Genomic DNA, 27617 nt, shown 5'->3' on the forward strand with positions numbered 1-27617 from the left:
GAATTGGTATGTAAGTAAAAATAAAACAATGCAGACAGTAGATACATAGATAAAGAATCTTAAATAATGAAAAGAGATTCAAAGATAAAACATAAATACAGTAGTGGTTCTAGAAACACAAGATTAGAAAGTGTGCAGAATTTCTAGCTGGTATTCTAGAACATTTAAATTTATCTGGTGACTAGAGAGGAAAGTCAAGAGGTGGTTGCGAACTAGGCTAGACCCAAAGTGGAGCTGGTTAAAGGAGCTGGGAGTGGCATTAACTATGATGAATCCAATTTCATCTAGATTCTGTATTTAATTTTGTAGAAAGAGAAAGCATATTATTAATGCTTCCCAAACAAAAAGCAGTCCTATTTTTTGGAGCACCCGATGAGACAGCCAAGACTTTTGTTGTGAGGACTTTGCAAATCTGGGAAAAACTTGTGAAGTGCTAGAACACAGCGTTGTAATAGATGAGATTAAATCAATTTTAATAGATATAGGTACTTAGGCAGGCAGACAGACATGAGACAGACACAGGTTTCTCTTTCGGAAGCTGACTAGAATAAGGCATGCCAGCACTATGCCAGCTGTTCTTATCAAACCAGTCTCTGACCCATGTACAAGAATAAATGGAAGCACCGTTATTGTATCTATATCTAGGAGGAAAGACAGGATGTTCTCAAAGCAGAAATGCTCCTGAATTAACTATAGTACAGTATGTCCTTGGCCAACTGAAGGATTCCTCCCGATGAAATATGGAATAAATTACATATGCATCTTTGGATATTAAGTAGCACCGATTCTGTCTTTTTAAAACATTAAGATTTATTAATGACATAAGCATTCTTGAAAGTAAAAAAGAATGGTTAAGAAAAATGAAATAGATATAATGGGGTTTTATAGTTAACCTAATAATAGTTGAAAATGGATAAAGCTTAAAATATAGTATACTGATAAGGAAGCAGAGGGGAGACTATAGAAATACCAATATTTTAAGTTTTCTAGGGGAGTACGTACTGTACTGCTGATAATCATTTTTCACAGGTCACAGACAGCAGAGCCAGAGGCCAAAAGCTGAATAAGGACAAACAAAGCAGATGTGAGAAGAAATGTTTTCCTTGAAAGCATAATGAATCGCTGGAACAATATATCAGATGATGTTGTAAAAGCAGGAAGCTTTCTGATCATCAAAAAAGACTGCATGCTGTTATACAGCCTTTTCAGTTACCAAATGAAGTCCTATAACTAGCCTGTCCAGAGGAAAGGCAATCTGTCAAGTCTCAGTAGTCAGTCTGCTTCACCCTACTAATCTTGTTTTCATGTAATGTTTCTGGCTAGCATTGAAGTGAACAAGCATGGGCGAGTGCCCTTTCCTCATCCAGGAGTTTCTCATTAAAAAAATTACCACATACCTTTTTAATCGATTCAGCTATAAGTTAATTTAATTAGCGCACAACCTATTTCAAAGCCTCGAAGAGTGAAATGGGGTATTAACATAATGCTGAATAATATAATTTCACATATAAATGCATTTAAAAAAACTGTAAGTACTGTGCAAACTATTACAGACTTAGAACAGCAGTAATATGAAGTGTCTTTTTAAAGAAAGTTGAAGAAAACTGGATCACATCCAGCCATTTCTAGAAAGAAGCCAGGGTGTCATCTTGAACAACACTGCCGGCCTGCTTGTTCCATTCTCTCACAACACTTTGTGTAATGAGTTCTACACTGCATTTGTTTGTTTTTTTGAACTTTTTGTAGACAAGATTAGTTAAAACTAGAAAGATAAACAACTAAACACAGCTTGTTGTGAGCTTTGGAAGGTAATTGGTTACACCAGAGTTAATTTACAACTGCTATTATTAAGGGGGGGCTACACTTATCCAACCTATTTTTCTAGGTTTTCATTTGTAATTACTTTTCAGAATGTTTTAGCTTCCGTTTTTCACTTGGAAGCTGTGATACAATGTGTAAAATACAGCACATGTTTAAATAAATGGTTCTGATTTAATGTGTCATGGTTTCAGGCTGTTAGGCTGCAAAATGTATTACTTTGGAAAGGGTGTGTAGACTTTCTATAGGCACTGTGGTTGGTATAAATACTGATATTACTCACAGTACTTTTAACCAGGCTCAGAGATGTTTTATATTTAACTCCACTTCTTATGATGTGAATGCTTTGAGTACTCAATTGGAAAAGACTTTACATACAGTATGTCTCAGAAAATAGTTAAGTAGCAGTAACTGACGCCTTAGGCAACTAAAACACACAACAGAGGACACAAGACCCTTCAGGAAAGGAGTCCGAGAGCTCTGGTTTAGTGAGAGAGAGAACTCTCAGGACACGGGAATACGGACAATCTGCCTTCACTGCAGCTGCTGCAGAGGCAGCCTGATTGGTGCTCACCCCCCAGCTTCATACAGAGTTATCACTGCCCAGCAAACTGCCTCCAAGCCTGAAAGTTTTACAACGTGTTGGAAATACTGCAACACAGTAGCTGCAGAATACAAATTTTCTGTAGCTTACATTTTTCTGCACCTGAATTCCTGCTGATGCCGTATTTCTAGAGATGGTTAAGGGAATAAGGACTATAGTATAATTTGCAATTCTCTGAATTGACCTCTGACACTCTCGGACCAATGTTCTGGCACGCAGAAATGCTTGTTTGTACTCTTAGTCTGAGTCTCGCATTCCCTTGTTTTTTTCTCTTGGCAGTTATGTCTTTGAACCACACTGTTGAATTTAACCCTCTACCAGCTGCAACATCACAAGGCTGAGCTCGTGTTAAAAAAAACATCATTAAAACAATCTTTTGAGATCTTTATGTTTAAAAATCCATGAAAAATCTTTGTAGTAAACATATCAAGATAGTACTGCATACGCGTTAGAGGTGAAATATTTATTAATTGGTCTGTCTGCAACATGTGCCATGCATGACAGATACAGCTGATATCATATTCAGCAATGGGAACACACATCAAAGTCAGGGAGGACACTTTAGCATGGACAGCCCAACCTATGCAGCATTTCCTTGGATTGTGGAGGAAAGAGCACCTGGAGAAATCCCAAAAGGAAACTGGGATAACATGAGCTACTGGGACACTGGGAGCCAATCAATGGAAACACCAAATTGATCCCAAATGGTGATCAAGAAGGACATTTCTCTTGAACAGTGCTTAAAAATTTAGATGAAGACGACACTGACACTGCCAATCTAACTGAGGATCTTTCAACAGAGCAAGGTGCACAACTTCTCAAAACAAATATACAAAGATTTCTAATAAAGCCCTGTAACTGATTTTGAACAGTGGACACAGTAAAATAATAAGCTTTTGAAATGTATTTACAACTTGTTTCCAGTAGTTACACTGGAACTTTACTGACATTAAACACTGGATTTACCAACAACCCTAAAACATGTTTGCTGTATCACAAACAGATGATTTTGTTAATGAGACTACCAAATACCCCCAAACAAATCAAGCAACGTGGTTTTCCACAACATCATGTGAATGTTCATGTGAAATACTATTTTAATAAGGTCTTCTCTTTTCTTAACAAGAAAAAACACTTTTCAAAGTTGCTCTGCCATTCAGTTCATATTGATTTGGACACACTACTATAATTACACCATTATGTCTGCGCTTAGAGCACAGATGGGAAGCAGTAGCCTGAGGTTTATTACCAGTAGGTTATCACTCCTAATTTCTTTGCACATATTTTTGCCACCAATCGCAGAACCATGCTGGTGCGCAAAGACCCTGCCAGAAAGCACCTGGCACTGCTGATACAAAAACCACTTTGCAATAAGCTTTTCTCTTAAAGTGCACAGGGGCTCACATTTAACAAGTAATTAGCTACAGAAACAAGATATGCACAGATGGGTTACAAACAAACCCCATATGTATTGGATCTGAAAGCCTATAATCTCATGAGATACATTTCATATTTCTGTTTCATGTATACATGCAGTACCTTCTAATTAAGTTCTTTTTTACCAGTTTAAACCAGTTTACTGCAGATTATTTTAGTGTTAAAATTATACTCTTTTGGCAGTACTAAGAATGTTTTCTGAACTTGAAAGAAACTCAAGTTCATTTATACATGAATACTTAAACTGATGCACTGTTTTACACACATTTCACATTCATTTAAAAACAATATAATCGAGTCTGTAGATCCTGTCATGCACCTTTCAAAGAAGATAAAGTATTATCATTCTTATATAATTATCATGGGAACATAAGAGGCCTCTCAAGAATTAAACAACTTTTTCTGCAGAATACTCAAATATTTATGGAGTGTTCCAGGTGTTAATGGATGACAAAAATGTCCCTTTTTAGAAAGCAAAGAAATGCAACAAAGCAATATGAAAACCACAATAATTTATTTTTTGCTGAAGTCCAGTGAAATACAGCTTTACATTGTACTGCAATAATGAACACACAGTGGCTGTGGCTGTGGCTGTGGCTGTGGCTGGCATGGCACCTACAAGAGCTGGCAGTCCTGCATACACAGTAATACAGTTTACCAAACTGCACATAGTTCAGAGTAAAGGATTCCATCCCTCCCAAAAGAGCAGTAAAATTATCATAAAGGTCTTGAGTAAAGAAGGACTGCATATATTTTTCAAAATCTGTTTTTTTTCTGAATTTTACAAACATAATGAAATGTATTTAACCTTTTATTTTAATATTTTACAAACATCCTCCTGCTTTACAATCCCCTCCTGCTTTCCCTCCTTATAGACTGGCTTAACATGCTGTACCGTGGCCTCAGAATAACACTTACAGAGGTAATCGTAAAGGACACCAGCGGCTCTCCGGCACAAGCGGAAATTGTTTTCTTCTGTTTATTTTTGTTTTTCGCCCCTATTATAATGAGACTGACTTTCAATATCTTGATATCAGAACTTCAATTTTCCAACGTTCCACTGAAGAAAAGAAGAGAAGAAGCTATTTCTCCCTGCTTCAGCAATAGAGAGTGTGTCTGAACGTTTTTACAGGAGCACCCTGAAACATCCTCCAGAGTTCTTCTGTGAAAAAGGCCCTCAGGTGCCCACGATCTCCAGGCACGAGAGTACAGTACCCATAAAGACTTGTACTGATCGAGCTGCAATTGCTAAACATTCTCAGATCAAGCCCTGGCACTCTTGAGAAAACAGGTATGACAGATCTTGTTCAGGAGACAGTATTAGCTCTTTTGCATCTTTGTCACAATTTAACCACACTAGAAATGTTTACTTTAACTTCCAAAGTTTGGTTATTCTTCCCGTGGACTAATATATATATATTATAGAGATGGAATAGTGGGACAATTTGGGAAACATAAAAGGATTCATTTTTGCAGAACAGTACAGGGTACAAACTAATGATATACAAGCTGGTGCAATGTTAAGGTTATAGCTTATGAATACAGAAAATAAAAATGGCAAGGAATACAATACATTTCAAGCTCTCTCCCATCCCAAACAACCAACTAAAAAGCCTGTCTTTATGGTACCATTCTCAGTAAGAAATAGACACAAAATCTTCTATACTAATATTCAAAGCACTATACAAATTCAGTTGTTCTACTTAAAAGCATAAAATACAATCTGTACATCAGTTAATATTCTGACCTTAATAAAAATAGATCACCTTTCAAAATGTAGTTGCTTCATGTTGTAAGGTGATCCACTCTCTCACCAGCCCACAACTTTATCATTATTGCTTTATAAAATAATTAGCACTAGAAGGGTCATGACTGAGCAACTGAATATACTTTTGAACTTTTCAAAAAATAATTTCCAAAAACAAATTTTTGCCAATGTTTTACTATGTCAAGTGTAAGTTATAAGGCAAAGGGTCTTTGGGACAAAGTCTTGACATATCTGCTAAATTCACAGCTGCACTAAATTTAAGGCATCACTGCTATGAGCATAACATGTTCAAATACTGTAGATTTTCCAAAGTGACATGGTGAGATTTAGTTTTGAAATTCACGTTACAGATCTTGAATGAACGTTACAATGAGCTCACTAACTCGGTTTCCCTCTGGGGGGGTAAACACAGAATGATTTGCAATCCCTGCAGACTGGGATTGTTTCTCATTTTAAAAAACCCATTCCACTTTTTTTGTGTACAGCACCCCCATCTGTAGGCAGCATGTTGAAAACAGAAGGCTTGATAAATGCACAAAGCCATCTCTTTATTATTTTGTCAGACGAAGACTCAAACAGCAGCATCCATTATGCAGATACAAAACATAAAAGGGCAAATTAGTGATTCTCATTACTGAAATAATTCCAGTCCTGAGGGCAGAACGTGGCTGCTAGGAGACCTTGCACATGGAATGTGACTTTTGTACTTCACTGCTGGTAATTCCCATATTGACCCTGTGAAGAAAAATGTCCGTGTTAATGCAATTTGTCTATTAAATTAATGCATTTTATATGTTTTAAAAATAAATGTGTAGGAAATTCCTCAATGGCATGTTGATGTTGTCAATGTAATTAAATCAGATGATTCTTTCAAGATCATATTTAAATCAATACTCTAACAGACCAGCAGATGGAAGCATGGCTCTATGAGAGACAATCTATACATGACAAATGGAAGTGAGCACTTTTTTTTAAAGAAACAAAGCAAATGGTACCAAGATTAAAATTACTGTTTATCTGATAGGTAAAAATTGTTCATCATTTTCAAATATGCATGACAATTCAGCACTTACATGTATATTTCTAAACAGGGGTCGAAACTGCTTTGTTTCCTACGGTAGCCAGGTGGGTTTGAAAGTTCCAAGAATTAATAGAAAAAAAGCAATTAAGAGCAACCATTTTAAATTTGTTCTGACTCATTCCAGTCTGATTTGGCTTCATAATTTCCAGTGAGGAAAGAAGGCAGGAATGAGTTATTTTCCAGAGTAACTGCCACATCAAGGAACAGAACAGCCTTCTTTATCAAGTCAATACTTTCATCCGTTTGAACACTTAAAAAGTGTGAAGGAGAACGGCTACAATATCAGCTTTTCCTTTGGTTTATGCAGCACACAACAGTTTAATTTGATAGTATCCTTTGCCTGGAAAGTGGCCTTGCCATCTGCCGTCTTGAAGGACCTCAAGATATTATTTCGACCCCTGATTACAAAGCAATGTAAAAACTGTTAATTTGTTTTTTTTTTTAATTACCATGGCTAGAAAAAGACTAGACTTCATTTCAAGGGGTTCACGATTACCATTACCTTCATGTCTTAAAGATATAGTCAGGGGTTCAAATAACCGGTCCTTATTTCCTCATGAGAGCCTGAATTTCAAAAATAAAGATATCAAAAAAAAGGCTGGGCCTCGGCTAAGGACCACATTGAATACATGGCAACACTTTGTCCTTTTCCAGTGAGACCTGTTTCCTTGAGTGGGCATGGCACAGGCATAAGGGCCAAGCGACGCTAAGCTCAGCCAACTCACTGCGTGGGTTAAGGCAGATCTCTCGACCTCCTCGAGCTACTTTCCTCCAGGCTGCAACACTAAAGGCAGGACCATTCACTGTTAACAAGACGCTGCATTTTAATTACTCCACCTCCATAACAATAAACTGAAGGTTGCATGCACAGAAAGATTCCCAACAACATTGGCCACCTGAGACATACCCTCTAGCTTTGATCATTTTAGTTATTATTACAGCAGTACTGAAGTAAGCCTTAGACTAACACACCAATTACTGATTTCTAGCTGGTTTGCTTACCTATCATGCTGCTCTTACCTGATCATAACCATAGGTGCGCTGCTGCTGTGGCTGAGGGGGGCCGGGCTGTGGAGCCCTGTAACCCCCATACTGCTGCCCCTGCCCCTGGGTGTAATTGGGGTACTGCCCCGGGGCAGTCTGAGAGGGACCTTGGAAGAAAAAAGGGGGAACTGGGTCAATACTTTTGCATGCAGCATTACCAGAGCTGTTTTACACCCAGTTCCCAATAACCAAGCCTGCTTACAACACACAATAAAAGTTCACGTTTCATTCTTGTGGAATATGGGATGTCGTATAAAAATATCCAATAATTCATCGTGACTTCCTGCAATTCATATTTCACAGGAAATTATGTATCACATCAAAAGTAAAGACATTAAAAATACAGTGTTACCGCATTCTCGTAGTTATTCTGAAAATATTCTGAAATTATTACAAGTGACAATAAAATGATTTGGTCCTCTAATCTTACCATTTATGCATTGTAATATCCAGTTGTAGCATGCTCCTTAATTTCTACCCCAATGAAGAATATCAGCAATTTACAAAGAACATGAATAAAAATTCTCAAAGAACGCAATTGCCTGAACATAATCTGGTTTTACTAAATGGGATAGGGGAATCCAGCAAGTTTCTCGTGTGTTGATCAAACACCTAAGTTACTGTCCATATAACAATGACACTTTTGCATGTATATTCAATTATATCTGCACAAGGACCAATTCATATATTCTGAAACATTTACTGGCAATCAGTATCTCAGTGAGGATAAGGCTATCTTAAAAAGTACATTGAACTTGTACAAGTTTAGGCACACATATCCAGTAGCTGCATCTAAAGGGCAGTGCAGTGTTCTCCTATCCCCAGTAGGCAAGAGAAGCCAGCTTTGGACATGCATGAAGCGGAGTATCAGATTCTTTACTGGCTTCTAAACACACACCTTTACAGGCAGTGTTTCACCCGGCTCCCCGAGATCTAGTTACGAACTTTAAAACAAGAACTGTGTATATTAACCTTGTGGGTACTCCACATCCACTACCAGATGGTGCTGATTCGACAAGTCCTACTCTTCTAAAGTCCTAATTATCGAGACTTGAAACGCTCCTGGCGAGATGTAAGGGAAGCTGACAGGATTAAAAAAGAAGATGAGTCCCACACTGTCACTGCCCTGAGCCATTACCTATCAACTATCCTTCATCTCCTTTTAAAGTGAAAGACCCGTAGTCCGGCAGTGACCTACTGCAATCACTTCATGCGATATCAACAAATAAGGAAAGAATGAAAACATTTCAATCACATTACAGCAATTCCTTCATATCAAGACAGTATGTGACAGAAGTAAAACTTGCAGATTCCAGACACAGTGCCTTTAAACAGAAATGCACATGCTGTATTCAGAATTGTTAAGACTGATGGTCCAGTGGTGATCCTGTAAAAAGTACTACTGTGTGATGATGAGGGATAAAGTTAAAGCATAAAGTGTATTTTTTTGGTCGTCATGTATATCTTTGTGCATCCTTCGAGGAAAAGCACTTATGCGTAGATTTTTGGCAAGCATCTTGTATATGTGGTCACCTACCATAGCCTTGCTGTTGCCCTGGGTAACCCTGTTGCCCTGGATACTGCTGTTGCTGAGGCGGGTAGCCTTGCTGCTGTGGTGGTCCTTGCTGATAGGCATCCTGCTGCTGACCGTATTGAGAATTACCTACAGGACGGTACAGAAACATATGAGCCAGAAACATTCCCTCACTTCACAGTAAAACTTAGCACAGCCAAGAACACAGTAAAAATGACAATGCAGGGGTCTCATTGTAAAACAGATCAAACAAAACAATGAGGGGAAGAAAAGAAGAGACCTGGCCAAACAAAACTGCAGTGAAGCCCAGTGACAACAAAACACAAAATGCTTTTAAATTATTGGGAAGTTGGAACTGCAGCGTTTTTAGCATCCCTGCCAAACGAGCATTACAAGAACTTGAACATTAAAAAAAATCACGCACAGCGTAAGAGGGGAAAAAACAGCGACAATGAGCACAAACTAGCTACACAAATTCAGCAAGCTGTTTCATCTTCCTTAAACAGAGCTGCATACAGAAGTTGAGATAATGAGAAAGAAGTAGGGTCTAATCAGTGTTTATCTGTTAATGTTTATGGTCCTTTCATCTGTTTAAAGCTTTAAAAATGATTACTGGTTAGAAATGTTATAGGATTCTACTTTAAGCATGGCAGAAAAAAAAGTTGCTGCAAAATTTCTTGTGACAGCCAGCAACTAGAATTCTACAATAGCGCTGCAGGAGTAGTAAAACCAAAAAAAAAAGTTGTCCTGTGCAGTGTTGCGAGTGGATGTCCTTGCATCTAATGCTCAATTTTGCGTGTGTGTGCATATTTGTGTGAAGGTATATAGATACCTCCTTCGTAGTAATGTTGTGAGGAATCCTCATAAGGCCTATCGTAGCCTTGTTCAGGATACGATGGTTGCTGATAACCGTAATCATTATGACCTACATCAATTTGACAAGAAGATAGGAAGAAATGTTAATGCCCTCGGCTAAAACGGTTGAAAGATAAAATTCAATAAAAATAGTTGTCAAAAGTAAAAAAAAATGTATACATTAAAATATACACCATTTCTATATTTTCAGAGTACAAAAACGTACACCAATGTGTGAATGTAACCACCAACATTGTTTTCATGTTTTCAACTTTTCTAAAAAGTAAAAAAAATCTCCATGTCTCCCATTAAGAACATCATTAGAGATCAAAGCTCTTTGCTTACATCTTTTTGTGATATAAAACTGGAATGCATGCTGGAAAGATGTTTTAGTGACTTCTTTGATGTATTTATCCTCAATGCAAAACCGACTGCTTACCAGTATTGATCATAGGTATGACTTGTTTTTACGTTTCTGGAACATCAAAAAATGAAAATGAAGTATGGAGTATGGCAGGGTTTCCATCAGAACTCTTCACGTGCTTTTGGGGGAATGGGGATGGAGTGTCTAAATAATAAGTGTGCTGCAACCTGATTTAAAGACTTTAATTTCAATTGAAGTTTATTTTGTCCCGCAGTTCCAAAATAACCAGGAGAAAAATTCAATGAATGTGAACTTCATTTGTATTTTTTCCCACAGCAGGAAGGTGCCATTATTTTCTGTCAGTAACTCATCCACCAAAGTGAAAAAAATCAGAATGGAATAAATATAATCGTATGAAGAAAAGTTTCAAAGCATCCATCATGGGGTCCAAAATTCTACTAAAGAAACAGGAATCATCTATATCACCACCTGCATCTCCAAACACTGCACTACTACTACTAATTTTGGCTTATTATATACAAAGTCCAGCCAAAATTGACCTTTTAAGCTATCTTCTAATACTCTTCTGCATACGCATTGCCACTCTAGTCTCTCAAATTGCTCGACACCCTCGGGAACATAAATGAAGTTCTCATTTATGAAAGTCGGTCTAATTCTTCTTGGAACTCTGAGACAATCTAAACTATATTTCCTGTAAGGCACACCACTAAGAGACTACTGCTGAAAAAGATCAGAAATACATTGTTGACAGCTTTGCATTTCATAGTGTGGTATCCAATTTACATATTGCACATTCCAGATTAACGTAGTATAGTGTAGTTTGTGAGTTTTAACTTTCTCTCAAACACAAATGTCCTTAGTGTTAAGAGTTTTTATAACAGATTTTAAGAAACATTCCTTTCAGTCATAAGCTGTTCTGACCTATATCTGTCCCAGTGGCAATACGAATGACTTTAACAGTAATCCACTGCATCAGTACAGTGTTTTCTTAGTAGCATGTTTTAAATTAAAAAAATTATCTGAATTTATGCTACTGATTCAGATCATACTTTCCATAGACAAGCACATACAACTCAATAATTAACAGATGACTGTGTTATGACTGCGGTAATACTGTGCATTCACACCTTCTGGAGCTCCTTGTCCACCATGACTGTACTGCTCCCCATAATAATCCTCTTGACCGGCATACTGCTGAGGTGGTCCTGCACACAGAGTGAAGTGAAGGGGATAATAAAGTTGCGCAACAGGACATCGCTCAAATAATGGCAGTACATGCATTCCTTAAATTGTAGCTGGCAGAGGTAAATAGCAAATACTAAGTGCTACATAACTTTATAATGTTTTCTGCTGACCGAGAGTGGTGTGACATGTTAGCCATCCACCTGCATTTCTAAATTCCCTTCCCCCTGTTAAATGTGAAAGCAGCCTGTCCTAACACCATGCAGGAAGATCCACCTTCCCCCTCCGAGCACTCTGTGGACTGCTTGCACCTCCACTCTGGCCCAGTTGTCCCTCACAGCCTCTGCTGGGAACCAGCTGTGTAATAATGAGCCTGAGAGGTAACCATGCCTTTGAGACAGGCCTGCACCCTGACCCTGTCCCAGACAGCTGATCTGCTCTCGATGGGAGGAAAAATAAGGAACACTTGGAAACAATAGTTTTGAAAAGACAAAAAGCCCTGTGACAACTGTGTAACATATTGTTGATTAAGTGCCTAGAAATCCAAATGAATATTGGTTTAATGTTACTTTCATCAAAAGGTTCATATTTCCACCTACACAGCCCGTATGTACATTTCAGGGATATCACACTTTAATAAGTCTAGCATTCCAAAATAGAAATGTAAAATCGTGTAACATACACTCTAATGATAAATCATAACAGTGACATTCACTCAGACCGTACACATTGAAAAATCTAAGTGTCAAATCGTTTGCAATTCAGATTTTGAAGGGGATAGAAACACACTAAGACGTATCACTGTGCAGTGCTCATGGATATGATGTGTGCTACAACAAATATCATTAGTACCTTAGGCATAAATGATGCACTGTGAATGCTCTTGTCCCGAAGCACACAGAAGAATAAGACTTGATGCTTTATGTATAAAGCAGCTGCTAAGAAATGAGGGCCCGTGGTGAAACAGTCAGCAAAGAGACAGGAAAGTAAACCCACAGAAATGGACCTAGAACCCCTGCCAGACTTACCTTGCTGAGGTGGTCTGTATGGAGGCATGGGTCTCTGTCCCATGACATGGTTTCCTTGGCCCATCATGGTCATGGGGTTCTGCTGGCCCTGATAGTGCTGTGCCCCTCCCTGAGCTATGTTATACTGTTGTGAGGGCGGCTGCTGGTGCATTATGGGGCCTGGAAACACATAAATAACCACAGTTCCATCACCTCTCTGAGACTCCACTGAGCATTTAACGTTCACTAGAAAATCTTTCACTTTGACGTGGTTACCTGAGCAAGCTAAAGCAGCGGTCAGTAGCCTTTGCATCACAAAGACAGAAAAAACGTTAAAAAGGAGTTTTTTTTTTTACTACCGATAGCCCCCCAAAATTGAATCAGTTCCAATACTTTTTTTTTTAGAAGAAAAAAAAAACATTCTTCACAAAAGCAGGTTTTAAACAAGTTTCATTCTTGGATAAGGAAACCCCCAAGTCTTTCCTCAGTCCGAAAAACAAAGAGAGTACCTTGGCTAGGCTGCATGTTCATGTTGGGTCGAGGGCCATAATTACCCATCGGCTGTCCCGGATTCATGCTCATCTGGCTTTGCACGGCCATGCTCTGTGAGGAAGGAACTGTGTGGTTGTAGCCCCCCATGGATCCGTGGCTGGTGGGCGGCATGTTTATTGAATTGTTGGGCATGCTGGGCTGGCTGGGTCCAGGTGCTTGCATGGCCATGTGATTAGGCCCTTGAGACAGAGCAAACAGACTTTAGAAGCTTTGTCTTTGACCGGGAAAAAAACCCAAAACATTTCTTATGTGTTGCTACTGACATGCACGAAAAAGGTTTGTACGTAAAAATCAATATAGGGACTTATATTTCTCTGCTTTATTGCGTTTGTGTGACAGAAGGCTCGGTGCCATATACAGTGGCACAAAGAAATACTGGTTGTTTAAACGCTGAATAAGAAAATAAAGGCTTAAATATAAACTGGTGGTGCTTCACATGCAGTTAAGTCAGTGTCAATCTTAATCAAAGGTTACTTTAAGCTTCCTTTAACTTTAAGTGTTTCTCTGATCTGTTAATGTTAACATCACATTTTCAGCCATTTTCCTTTATAAGATTAATAAGCAAGATTCTCTTCCACCTCATCAATAAAACCCAGGTGTAAATGGCAAAAACCCCTCCCCCACAGAGATTCTATCTGATAGCATGCCCTTTGTGATCTAGGCCCTTCTGGCTTTTTGGGAGGTGTGGTTTTTCTCCCAAAAGCTAAGCCTCACAGCAAATTAATTAAAGATGTAAAGATGGCATAACTTTCTTTTCTAACTTGAAAAGGATACCCATGATTCCTATACACAGAAACTAAGGGACCTTTCAGTGGCCTATAAAAAAATACTTAACACATAACAATACACACTTTTACATCAGTATAGCTGACATTCTGTAAATATATAGACCAACATAAGAGTACCAGTTACTCCACTGAACTACAGTACAGAAACCTATTCCCAGGTTTAGACAGGGTGTAATATGCAAATGCCTCATTAAATCAGTCCTTTTAAGCAGACTAAACAGATAAGGATTACTTTCAAATAAATAAACGTTATATTCAAGCTCATGCATAATTAACAGACGTGGGTATGTAATGAATGATACAAAAAGGAAGAAGCATTACAGCAGCTTTACACCTAGAGGGACTCCTCTGCTTTCAACTGCCTGCAGCCTGGTGTACTCTGAATAATTTCCTTCTTTATCTAGGTGTAGCAGGGCATACATATTTAATCCAATTTTTTCATCTGTGCAAACAGCAACCTTCTGTTATATATTGCATATTTACCTTCACTACAAAGGTAGTTTTCATAGTATGTATAGTGAACTTACTACAATACAAATCTCAAAGCATGAGAAACATTCAAGAGGAGTTAAAGAGATGCTACTGATATTCTGAAAACTGCCTTTTGGAATGTTCCTAATGTGAAGAAAGCACCACACGTTAGTCCTAAACACGTAAAGTCTTGACGTCGGATGAATGCAGATTCCTCATGAGATGATTTTGTAATGGAAATATAACAACACTGGTGCACTGGGGAGTGAAAGGCTCAAAGTGTGTTCCCTGGTCATTCCCCAGAGCCAACAACTCCAATTGCCCTAGCAGAAGGATAACCAGATGATTATGAAAAAAATGTTCATTTAAAAAAAAAATCAGGCATCAGGTCTGCAAAGTTACCTATTGAAAAGTGTTAAAAAATCATTACAAAAATCAAAGTGACTGTGGGCATCTTTATCTGGGTTTTCCTGACACCAGCAATAGCTATATTGCGCTCCATTTCCTCTCCACCTAGTCCATGCAAGGACAGATAAAAAAATCAATTACCCAATTAAAATCTGTACACCAGCAGCAGCAGCAGCACGCAGTCAGAATTTACAACACAGACCCTCGTGCTGATGGCTACAACAGCAGATATAATGTACCAATAACAGTGCACAGTCTCATCCCACTACACTGCTGACTAATTTTTAACATCCTTTACCTAAAATTATAAACAGCTAAATGGAAAATTTTGTTGCAATACAGGTCCATCTTCCAACAAAAGTTTAAGCTCTCGATTCTTATACTTGATGTTTCAAACATCATGCTTTATTCACTTTAAATGTCCAATCTGCGCATTCTGCCGCATCACCATTAATCCTTATTTGTTTGAAGTTTCATGAATGGAAAGAATTCTCACGAGCAGTACTGTTGCAATTGACTTGCTGCTTTAACTTCCTGTCAATACTCCTACACATGGCAAGAAAATGATGTAATTACTGTATGCAGATCAGCAGCAGTCTTCACACGACATCTGTGACTGATAAAAGTCACAGTCAGAAAAAAAAGTCAAAGAGCCCCGTATTCAGACAACATGGGTGCTTATCATCTCCATAGGAAGCGATGGAGATTTGAGCAGTGAAATGTTTTGAATACAGAGCCGCCAATTTGTTACATTGTAAAACACAGGATATCTTTTTTTGTTGATGATATATGTAAAGCAATTAAGCATACAGGTTTAACATTTATGCTCAACCATTAACTCTTTCACCTTACCCTTCTCAATAACAAAGACATAAATGCAGATAAAGGTTCTATACTGTGAAGCAAAAGGAAGAAAAAGTCATTAAAAGTTTCCCCTTGTATCATGTCCAAAAAGGACACATCCAGTCTTGATGGCTAATTCCAACATTATAATGCCCTCTGATATATTTAGGCAGGAGGATAAAGCAGCTGAATATTCATTATCTCAAGGACTCATCAATTCTTGCCAAAAAAATCCTCTTCTGCCTATCCTACTGTGAGCCTGTGCACAGACTAGTTACAGCCAGTTTTGCTCATCACAGGAATGTTATGTCTCAGCTAAATCAAAGCCCACTGGCAGTCTGGTGAACAGCGAGCAAGGGTCACGTAGGACTGAAGCGAACACACACACACAAAAAGAAACGGCGCATCTTCCCTTAGGAACACTCGGAGCAGACCTGTCATCAGAAATGTAGCCCCCCCTGGGGCCCAGGATGCTGCTGGGTTGCTAGGCGACCCCCATGCCATCAGAGCCGCTGGAGAGGAACTTACCAGGCATCTGTCCATTCATCTGGTTCTGCATGTGAGAGGCAGGAGGCCCACTGCCAACCATCCCTTCTGAGGGCATGCTGTGGCCATGCGGGGGCTGGGCAGCGCCACTCTGATTCATGCCCCCTGGGCCCATGGGCATACTCTGTGAGGGGGGCTAGCAGCAGCAGCACACAAAAATGAGAAACAACAGGGAAACAAAGAAAGCATTTGAATTGAAGACTTGATGGACTTTTGAGCACTATTAAAGAGAGAACATGCCAGAGAGAAGATGGGGGAGCATGATGGGACGGAGTAATGTAGGTGGAAGGGCAAGCAGGGCTGCAGCGTTCAATGCTGTCAAGAAATAAAGGCAACTACAAACATCATCCAACAGATCTCAGCTCTGCCCTGAGGGGGCGCCCTCCAAGGAATGAGAATGCACTTCAATTATCAGAACCATTTAATTCTTGGTGTTTCTACGAGCAAGAGGTAATCACCAGAGCAAAACTGTAAATAATGGCCCAGGAGGGAGCTATTAAGAAGCAAGCACTTGATTGAGCTGGGCGGAGCAGAACACTGCTCAATGCAGCACTTTGCATTCAATTTCGGAGAAATGATATCTGGTGGTCCGGGATTAGTTCAAGGCGGATGGTTATTTATTTTATAAAAAGGCAACCGTAATCAGAACTACTGATCATAGATTGAGCCACATGTCTCTCTCTCTCTCTCACCCACCATGGCAGGGCTGAAACAAGTTTAGCGCAGAAGCTATTTCTTTATCCGTCACCACCTGGGAGGCTTCAGATTTCAAGATTTTTTCCCTAAATATAAACACTGTGCTGTTGCGTTTTTAATGCTTTTGCTGTAGGAAACCAGAAGGCAACAAACGTATGTCCCAAAATGAAAAGAAATGCATAATTCTGACACTAATGTCCAGACAGCCAAGTTGTCAGAGCAGAGCCGATGCCTGTCAATCAATCTTTGTTCATAGGCGAATCAATGACTACTTGATTCAGAACAGGTGACTGTCTCAGCCATTTCTCAACACAGCTCTTTACTTGCCCATTGCCTTGAAATTCTCTTTAGGGCTTTTCTGTTTTAGAAAACCAAACAGCAAACTGGACAATGGAAAACTGTTTTCAAAGCTATGCATCAAGGATTTCTATATTCCAAAGAACAATCACTGAAAACTAGAATTGTGAAGTTTATACATGATATAAACATACCCTCTAAAAATAACCCAGCCAATGGATGAACCATGTTGGAGGAGCAAAGGGCTGCATGATGTATTCAATATTTGCAAATGAAAAATATTCACAAATAATTGCAAAGATAAAGATGAGATGGCATGTAAGAAGAGTAGAGAGAAGTTGTTCATCAGTGTTATCCTCACAGAGAATGTACCAAAATCCCCAAAACCTCCAAAAATGGAAAATAAAACAGGAAAGGAACTTTGGTTTAAAAGAACCCCAGCTGAAGCAGACAAACACTGTTAAAATAAACTTAACCCTAAAATGTCCAATTTACAGTTCTTCATCTTTTCAAATGATACACCTGCTTAATGAATTGTTAAGTGCTTACTCGTTCCCTCTGGCAAATTATTCCTAAAACCCTGTCCAGCATGTATGAATGACCTGTATGGTGAGGATAACTTCTCAGTATTTTAATAAAGGCTCTAAAGAATTGCTGAAAGCTGAAGGACATGCATGAAGTACACAGGCATATAATCCATTTTTCATTAATTAAGTTGGTAAAATGTTTCCCAATGTGGTTGAAGGTCCTGTACCTACTGTCAAAAATTTTAGTTTTATCATCATTAAACCTGATATAGATACTCACTTCATGCTTTACCTCTGTGGTGGGTGTTTCAGACCTCTGAAATCAAGTACAGAAAATCTAGATGAATGACTAACCTTCAACAAACAACTGGCATTGCTCATTGTACTAGAATGTAATTAGTTTTAATCACTCACTGAAGGATTTTTACATTTCTGGAATCTTAAATGGCCATTAAAAAGTCTCCATCATACCTTCTTTCTAAAAAAAGAGGTTTAAAAATTTACATATTTCATATGTTAAATACCTTATCTTAAAAAATGTTTTATACAGTAATATTTCAATAAACATTATATATTACACTTCGGATAAGTTACAAAATCAAACCTATTTTTTCTTGAGCTGTCAAGAATAAACAGTTAGTTCATTAAAAACAATTTACAATTGCAAATTAAAACGTTTTAAATTCAATTCGATTTTTAAATGTAAAAACAATACCCACATGATAAAAGTCCAGTCTACCTTTCCAAGAATCATTTCAATACAGTGCCTAAAAACTGACACTGACCACAAATGTAAACCACTACCTAGTGACATGTTCTGATTTCTCAAAATTACCATTTCATTTTAATTACACTGTAACTGAACTTTGCTGTATACATTCCTGATACTTCAACCACTGGTAAATAATCGTAGTGAGGTAATTATGGAAACAAAGGAAGAAAAAAAGGAAATATAATGCAAATTATTCATGATCAGTTATCTTTTTTCTAAAAATAAAATGTTAATTAAACAGTATTCTACCAACGTGATACAATGAGATTGGTTGTTAGGAATGCCACTACACCAACTCAAAGAATACTTAAGCAGCGCTAACACTTCATAGATTTAAGTATACTGAAGAGTGTGGCTTCTGAGATGGAAATCTCACATGTCAGGTATAAAGAAACCACAGCTTAACAGTAAACTTTAGGTAATGAAGGGTTCGCTCATCAACAGATGGCAGGCCAACTTCATGCTTCCCCCAGTGGTGTATGTAAAAAGGCAGGCAGAATTCACGACACTGGTACTCTTGTGAACAGAAGAGACAGAGGAAGGAAATCCAAGCTCTCAAAATCTGATGTCAAGTTCTTCAGAGTAAACATTCTCCCTGATAGGAAATACAGATCTTGTGAATGATCCTGCTGCAAGTACAGAGGGGTAGCATTTCTAAAGAACATAAAAGATGTACATTAACACAAAATGATCTCAATGGACTTGTAGCTACTCAGAAAACGTCTCTGAAGTGAAATGGTGTAGTAAACAAACATGAAAAAGATGGTCTTTAAAGACAAGCTTGAGCTATTAGGCAATACTCTACAGTAGGTTTTTCCAAAGCAGAGTATCAAGCAGTAAAACAGTGTGCAACAGCCACAGTGAAGTATGGTGGATCTCAGACAAGAGTGTCAGGTACTAAGATAAAACTGAGGGAGACCTGAGTGCTACCAGGTAGGTGAAGCCTCCAGTCCACCATGCCATCTCTTCCTAGATCCAGCAGATCTTACATGTCACCTGAACCCGGCTATTTCTAAACACCCAAAAGAAATTTGTTTTGACCACTCAAGTAGGTGATTTGTTCAATTAAGCAGTTTAAAAATCGTCCAAAATGAAAACACCAGCACTCTGCAGCTCTCCAGCACTCCAGTTGGACATTTCTGACATTCCCCGACCAACTCACTTACGACACTGAGCAGAATTCAGATGTTCCAGGTCTTCTTAAAAGAGATTTTAAGGATAACCTATAAGACTTGCTGTGCTCTTCAACAGCAGTATTGGCCAAAACTGAATTACATATGTTCTAAAGCTTATTGGTACAGTATATTTTGCATTATATCCCAAATTTTGCCTTTACGTCCACAATCATTCTCACTACTGCCAGCTGTATGACTGTGCACTTCATACACGTTGCAATGTATACTTTTAATGTATACTCAATTCCAAAAGAAACAATCTATTTTTGAAATTGCCATGTGTTGTCTGATGGCTGACAGATACAGGAAAGTCTTGATCCTTTTTGCCATTCCATCATACCTTTCTGCATGTTATAATTCAAGAAATAGCTTAGAAATTTACATTTTAAAAATTCACTGTCCAATGCCAAGGTCGTGTAAATCATTAGTACGAACACACTACACAGCTAGTTTCAATTGCTCTAGAGTGTGCCGACAGTTGCCGTCATCACTCCAAGATCACACTATGGATTACTGGTGTCTTTCATTACCACCTGTAACAAAAGGCACATAATCAATCCACAGATTGAAAGAGGTCCCTAACAAAGGCACGTCTCATATTGATGAAACTGCTCTACAATTCCTGACACAGCTGGTCCCTGGCTGGTATCTACTGAACTACTGTCAGCCTAGATATAAGTCTGGGCGTGTGGACCATTTCACACTCCAAACGTTGCTCTGTGCAGGGCATGCTACAATGACGCAGTTTGCATTATTATGCTGGAAAAAAATAAAAAATGACAAACAGATCTTGAGAAAGAGCAGTAAATCCAAGCATTTTTAGAGAGCTGTTCTTCGTTGGGAGTTGCTTTTCCCAGCACCACAAAATGTCTGCAAGCACTCCGCTGACAGTTATTTTTCCCTGACAACTGCATTACTTCATCAATGCAGTGCTCACTGCGATACGTCTGCTCCATGCTGCTCTGTGGTTTTGAAAGACAGCTGGCAGTCCTCTGTATCTACAAGCCATGGCTCCTTAGGGCTCCCATGCAGCCCAACCTCTGGGCAACTGCTAGCCGAAGCTCTGCGCTGTGGCCCAGATTACGCAAGAAGCCCAGGTCATGTCACGGTGCTGATTCTGACTAGGATTCTAGCAACAGCTGCGCACAGCTGGCAAGGAGAGTAGCCAGGGTTTTTGCAGAACTGAGAGCAACATGAACTCCTAAGAAGGCCCAGGCACCTGCAGAACTGCAGGGATACCATTGAGGGAGATGTGCCAACTCTCCACTGAAGCACTGCCGACATCTCAATGTGAGAAATGTCTCTACATGTGTGCATTGGAGGACCATATCTATATGCTCCAAACCTCAACAGAGAAATACTTCTTTTGAACAATTCCCAAACAGGGTGGGTAATAAAAAACAATTGCAGATTCAAAATAGAAATGTTCCATTAGAAAAATAAGGTCTTGCCTTTGTCTATCATGCCAATTGGAGATTAAAAACCTACTACATGTTTATGCCTCATAACTGAAATATTTATCCCAATCAACACTGCAGGACGTTAGCTGGGCTTTTATTTGTACTGCAATTCTTTTGGAACTGAGTATATAAAACTACTGTCTGAAGTTACTGTTTTTTCAAGAGAAGGTATGTGGAACTGAAATTAATGATAAGGCAAAATGATAAATACAATAACCCACTTCTGTAGCGGAGTTTCACTTAACTTAAGGTACAAGATATGCAATTTATATTCTACAAATTGACTGATGAAGGTATACCTGCCAATGTTTTTTCTGCACAGGGTCTTAAAATCAGCCTTCTCAATCACCATAGGTGTCACGCTCTGCATGATGCCCAAAGACAAGCTATTATATGCCATTAAGACTACCTGCTCAGTTTTGTTTGGTATTGACGTGCACTTTTAAGCACTCTGCAAGACCGTAGCCATGTTGAGAACTGTTACTATTAAAATTGATCAAATTTCAGATGATATCAAGTTCAACACTATTTTTAACCAGACAATTTTTCATTTCAAAACTACAGAAATATCGATGAACTGAAGACTATAGATTTAAATTTTTGTTGTGTTAAATCTTACAGAAATTCTATGCAGAATAATTCATTGTTTTGTAAACGTTTTTACGTAGCTGAATCCTAATCTTGGCACTTGATACAATTACGGAAAACACATGCAGAAGTTTCTCAAACATATTTTACAATAAGTGTATGGTTTATAATTCACTATTGTACTGAAATGATTAAATTAGAAATAGAAAAAAACATGACATTTGAGAATCTGCAGAACTGATTCACAGCTGCAGAAAAATAAAGGACAAAAATACTGTCCTTGTTTTGGTAAGCAAAGATCTTTAAAAATGGATCCGTTTTTTTTTTTGCCTGGCTCTGTCTTTGGTTATACAGACTTAGTGAAATAGCACTGCAGACTGGCAGGCAGGTTATTCTGGATCCAGATCAATACTAATGCTGACACAGAAATTTCCTAGGGCACTTTCTTTCAGTCTCCTGAAAGAAAAACATAAAAGCAAGTAAACAAAGCTCATGTTCTGAAGATGAAGATGTTTGCAGGCATCTATATTTTTAACAGTGCTAGTTTAAAAGAAAAGCTGAAGGTCGTTGTTTCCTTCTACACCAATACTCACAGCAGGCAGAAGAGACTGCATATTCTGATTTGAGTCTGCTATTGTGGCCAGGTAGACTAAATTTCTGTGCAACATCTGCTGATACCTGTTAAGAGGGAAAAAAAAGTGTCTATGTATGTGCACATATTAATGTATCACACTATTATACTAAATATAATTCCAAGTAACCATCAATAACAGGAAGATGTGGCTTCTTTCCTCACCTACAATACTTTAAACATATAAACATGGTTCTCTAGAACTTAGATATCCGGCACACAGTTATACAGTGCCTTGCAAAAGTATTCACTCCCTTTCAATGATGTTCCATGTTTTAATACACATTTCTAAGTAAATATTTTTAACCAGAATTTAAATGCTTAAACTGAACACTTCTATGGGTGAAGATAATGGTCATCACAAACTCCATAAACACCTAAAATCAAAATATGTTGGTTGCAAAATTATTCAACCCCTTTCATCATGGCTTCCCTATTCAGGCCTCAGCCATAGTCAGGAATCTGGGAGAATCACACTGGATCTAAGGTTCCTGCTGGTGTTAGTGGGGCCTGTAGGAGGCGCTCAACCTACAATCTGTGTGGGTCCTAATGCCCCAGTATAGGGATGGGGACACTATACTCTAAAAAAAGACTAACTTATATTTTTAGCTACCTCTCATGGAAGAGAACATCAAAACACACAAAACAGCTCAAGACCTGACTGTTATTATCCTAAGTGTGCTCTTGTGTGTATTTCACAATTTCCCCAACACACATTAATGGTAAGACTATGATTATTTTCTCTTCACCTCATGGCACATGAAGATGAAGGGTTAGTTTATCTTTATCATATTAAGAAGTGTTTGTCATTAGGATTATGTTTCACAGGAATAAGTAAAGGTTTCTCCCATGCTGAAACGTAAAGCAAAGAAACACTATATTTGGGCTCTGAAGCCGTCTTCAGATTATTATTATTAATATTATTATTATTTAACATTTACAATAACTGAGATACATTTCATTTGCAGATTATTAAATTGACTTTCTTCTAATTGTTTGTCAAATCATTTGCCTAGTTACAATCTTACTATGAAATGAAATGACAAAGGATACACACTGAAAACTAAATGTGCAAAATATACAGCTTAACACAGGAGGCACACAAAGACTTTATATATGGTTATAAGACAACATCATAAAGTTCTCCATTAATGTGAAACCTTTTTACTAACAGAAACTTAATGATAGGCAAATATTGTTACACACTCCATGATGTCAATACTTACTGTGAGCATTCTGCTGTTTTTCCTTTGCTCTGGAAGTCCATGATGCACTGAATAAGATGATTGTTCTCATCCAGTAACTATAAAATCAAATGAAAACTATATAAAAACACATCTATTTTTAGTTTGCTTATGATCATGTCATACTACATCACAGAACCTTAAGTTCTGTTTCAGTATTTGACAGCTAACATGTTTGTAACTGATCAAGGTCGAATAAGTTGCATGCTTTTGTATTGAAGACAGGTCTCTGAATTGTTGAATAAAGCCCCATTAGTGCTTGATTTGTAAAGATACCAAGGAGCATCGCAATCAAACAAGATACAAAAACTGGAAGCAATTCAGTTTTATTATTGCAGCGTCAGCAATAAATATAATGTGACATTTAAGATGATGGTGTTAAGAAATAGGACAGAGGTGTGAAAAACATGTTTTCAATACTGTTTTTCATATTCCACAAAACACTTAACTCTTTTTGAGCTGAGATTAATAATAAAACATGCTGCACAAGACTGTCACGTAAGGCTTCATAAAGGATCGAGAACTCAAAGCATAAGACATTAGTCAGAGCATGCAGAGCTCTTAATGTAGAGATACTGAGCAGGCTTCTGTAGGTAACTATGAATGCCATCAAACTGTCACAGACCTGACCTGTAGAATCCTACAGAAAAAGATATTCAAGGTGATCATTTCACTGTTATGTAGGAGTAACCATCAACTGAGGTTTTGTTCTTTAGAAGGAAACTAGTTTCATAACCAACCAATCCGAACATCAATGGATATTATTCACATGTTGATTTATGACTGAGTATATGGTGCTCTTTACTGAAGAACCGACCATCAAACCAGGTTACTAATGCCAACTGACCCAGCTCAAGATCTGTTAAAGTGATCTAAACAGACCAACATGAAGGGCAAGGCAGCCTTACTCATTGCTATCCATTGTTTCCCATAGCCATGCAGCAGTTGAGCATTATTAACTAAGGGCCAATTTCTTATGACATTAACATGGAAGAGAATTTAATACATCCACCATACTGCTGTGCAAAGAAAGGGATATCATTCATGCTTTATGCCAGCAGCCATATGCAACTCACAACTGACAACCCCCTGAAGCTCAGCAGGTGTGAGCCTGGCCAGTATCTGGATAGGAGACCTGGGAAACACTAAGGTTGCTGCTGGAAGAGGTGTTAGTGGGGCCAGTAGGCATTGCTCATTCTGTGGTGTGTGTGGTTCCTAACGCCCCAGTATAGTGATGGGGACACTACACCGTAAAAAGGTGCTCTCCTTCAGATGGGATGTAAAACCAAGGTCCTGACTCTCTGTGGTCATTAAAAATCCCAGGGTGTTTCTCGAAAAGAGTAGGGGTGTTACTCCCATGTTCTGACCAAATTTCCCCCTGGCCTTTACCCATCATGGCCTCCTAAAAATCTCCATCTCTAAATCTCTTCATCACTCTGTTTTCCTCTCCACTGAGAGATGGTGTGTGGGGAGAGTACACGCAGTGTAGCTTTATCGCTTCCCCCATTTAAGCTAAAAATGAAAGCCAAATACGACTACATTTATTTGGATATTGATTAAATATTGTTGGTATTATGTTGTTTAATTTATCATACTAACCACTCTGAATGCAATAAACTTCAGTGACAGACTGTTGAAAATACTAACATTACTGAGAGTGGTCATGAAATCACATAACCTGTTGAATGCCAAAACCCAGTGAAAATCAAAAAAAAAAACAAAGAAGGAAACAAATATGTTTCCTACCATTATCAAGAAAATACGTTGATGTTGGAAGCAACACTAAGTCAGCACAATGGCAATCATCTTCGGCTCTGTTCACAGCCAGAAATTTCTAATCCGGCAAGACGTTACAGCCAGTCTGTCGGTGATGGGAGACCACAGAACGATGGGCAAGTCCAGGTTGTGATAGTCTGAGCAGGAGTGTCTAGTCAGTACAGAACCCCACTCCTCGAGATTAAAGGCAAAAAAACTGCTCATTGCTGCAATGAGCTGGTTCTGGAAGAAGCTCACTTGGGATCTTCCTGAGGGATCCTTCGGATATGACAACATTCCAGCAGGACTCACATCCTCATATTGACAGATGGGAATCCCACACTTACTCCATGGAAGCCCTACCCTGTAGACTTCAGCCCCTTTGAAAATGTGCGGGTTGAGCCGAGATGATGTGCGTCGGGTAGGCCAGGCCTCAGAGACCAGCAGGCAGGAAGACACACGTCCCAACTCTCTGAGGGACACCAGACAGAATCCTACAGAGCAGGACCTGCAGCCTCGTGCCAGCTCGTGTTGCTTGCGGCCGCGGCCACTCAGACAAACAGACTGGTCGAGAAACGTGGGAAAGCCGAGCTTGAACTGTTCAAACATGACTGCGTTCTACTGAGAAGAATCAAGAGAAAAGACCCAGAGAAAGAACCAGACTGGAAGGTATGACCAGCGTCAGGAGGACAAAAGGTTGGAATTTTACATTGGAACAGTAAAAAGCCATTCAAAATTCTGAAAGTAACTGGTAACCCAAACAACGACTCCAAGCCCTTCAGGTGGAACTGGAACAAAAGGAAATACTCAGGATCGAAATCGCAAGGCTTGACCTGGGCCACAAACAGGAAGTAAGAGGAAGTGCTTCTCAGCAGAAGCCACTTCTCTACAAAAAGGCTCACCAGCCAAATTTCCAAGGCGTCCTTCGTGGAAGACAAAGGTCCTCGGATCAGCTACCTACTTCGAAAACAAATGCGACGAACTGAGCAAGTGTCTCATTCGTAACACCTCACATTCCTAACACTCGTGACCATTAGATACAAAAACACCGAAATCCAAGTACTGCGGTGTCTCCAATCTTAAAACTCGAGCAAGTACCTGCGGGAGCTTCGCTGCTTGGCTGCAAAGGAACAAGTAAAGGTTTATTCCACGCTGAAAGGAAATAGGTTTTTTTTTCTAAAACTTTATTATGAACAGACTAAATTGAGTAGATTAGGCATCCCCCCCCAGTGGCAGCTTTGCGGTTAATTTTTTTTAAAGAGGGGGCGAATATGACGATATGAGGTCAGATATTTTCCCGAGCAGGCAAGGAGGGCACCCTCCCCGACTCCCGTCCGCACGTACAGCGCGGCCAGCAGTTCACAACAAAGGCTCAGACAGCGTCCAACTGAGCGCCTAGGCCTGCGCCCTTCCCGGCCCAATTCGTGCATTCCTCGGCCCACTCCGGGCGGCATCTAGGCTGGTTTTAAATCCACCCCCCATCGCTGGCGCTTTTCTTGCGAGCGCCGCGCCTCGCTTCAGCAACATTATGACCCATTTCTCTCCCTCCTGCGACTCGACCTGCAGGCATCGCCACCCCCCTGCCCCGCCAAACAGCGCTGCCTTACCTTCTGGATGGCCGCCGGCGTGATATCATTCTTTCCCCGCTGCCTGTGAGCTGCGAAAGCCACCGACATGATGATTTTCCTGTAATAAAAACAAAAGGGCAAAAGTAAAAAAAAAAATAAAACAGAAAGAGAGAGAGAAACCCCCCCAAAAAATAACAATTCAGCGCAGCTCAGACCTCACCACTCGGGAGAACTGGAGGAGATTCTACAGTGCGCCCTTCCGTGTGCGGGGGGGGGGGGTGCAACTACACGAGAAATAGGACATGGGGAAACCATCGATATTTCAAGCACCGACGGAATTTTCTTTTTAAAGTTCAACTGTTACATAAACGAGTTCGCCGAAATAAGTCACTGAAAAGAATTCGATCAATGTTTGAGTTCTCTAAAAGAAACCGCGCACCCCCCAGTGACGGTGCGAATGGTGTGCTCCCGGGCTGGGGGTTGCAGTGTGGTGCGACCCCATAGGGGGTTCATGGGCACTATGTGAGCAGCCTGCTGCACCGAGCAAGGGCTAAACACTGCCGGAGCAATACACAACAGCG

The 27617-nt window shown here is 39.3% G+C and overlaps 1 protein-coding gene across 7 annotated transcripts; it reads right to left on the reverse strand.

The window, feature by feature from the left end:
• Positions 1–4356: 4356 nt before the first annotated feature.
• On the reverse strand, positions 4357–27384 carry ss18 (SS18 subunit of BAF chromatin remodeling complex). Of its 7 annotated transcripts, XM_088641991.1 has the most exons (14): positions 27257–27332; positions 27076–27154; positions 23696–23772; positions 22432–22516; positions 18124–18159; positions 16306–16459; positions 13225–13446; positions 12737–12895; positions 11654–11731; positions 10119–10211; positions 9290–9415; positions 7729–7859; positions 7211–7272; positions 4357–6362 (listed from the first exon to the last, which is right to left on the reverse strand). In XM_088641991.1, exons 2-13 carry the CDS (start codon positions 27142–27144, stop codon positions 7255–7257), a joined length of 1248 nt encoding a protein of 415 aa, XP_088498117.1. In that variant the 5' UTR covers positions 27145–27154; positions 27257–27332; the 3' UTR covers positions 4357–6362; positions 7211–7254. The 7 variants fall into 7 exon arrangements, with proteins under 7 accessions (XP_088498117.1, XP_088498121.1, XP_088498119.1 ...); XM_088641995.1 differs by lacking the exon at positions 7211–7272 and having other exon boundaries at positions 27252–27384; XM_088641993.1 differs by lacking the exon at positions 7211–7272 and having other exon boundaries at positions 13270–13446; positions 27257–27334.
• Positions 27385–27617: the final 233 nt, after the last annotated feature.

This window comes from Lepisosteus platostomus, chromosome 8 (assembly GCF_059453375.1).
Source record: "Lepisosteus platostomus isolate fLepPlt1 chromosome 8, fLepPlt1.hap1, whole genome shotgun sequence".
Taxonomy (NCBI): Eukaryota; Metazoa; Chordata; class Actinopteri; order Semionotiformes; family Lepisosteidae; genus Lepisosteus; species Lepisosteus platostomus.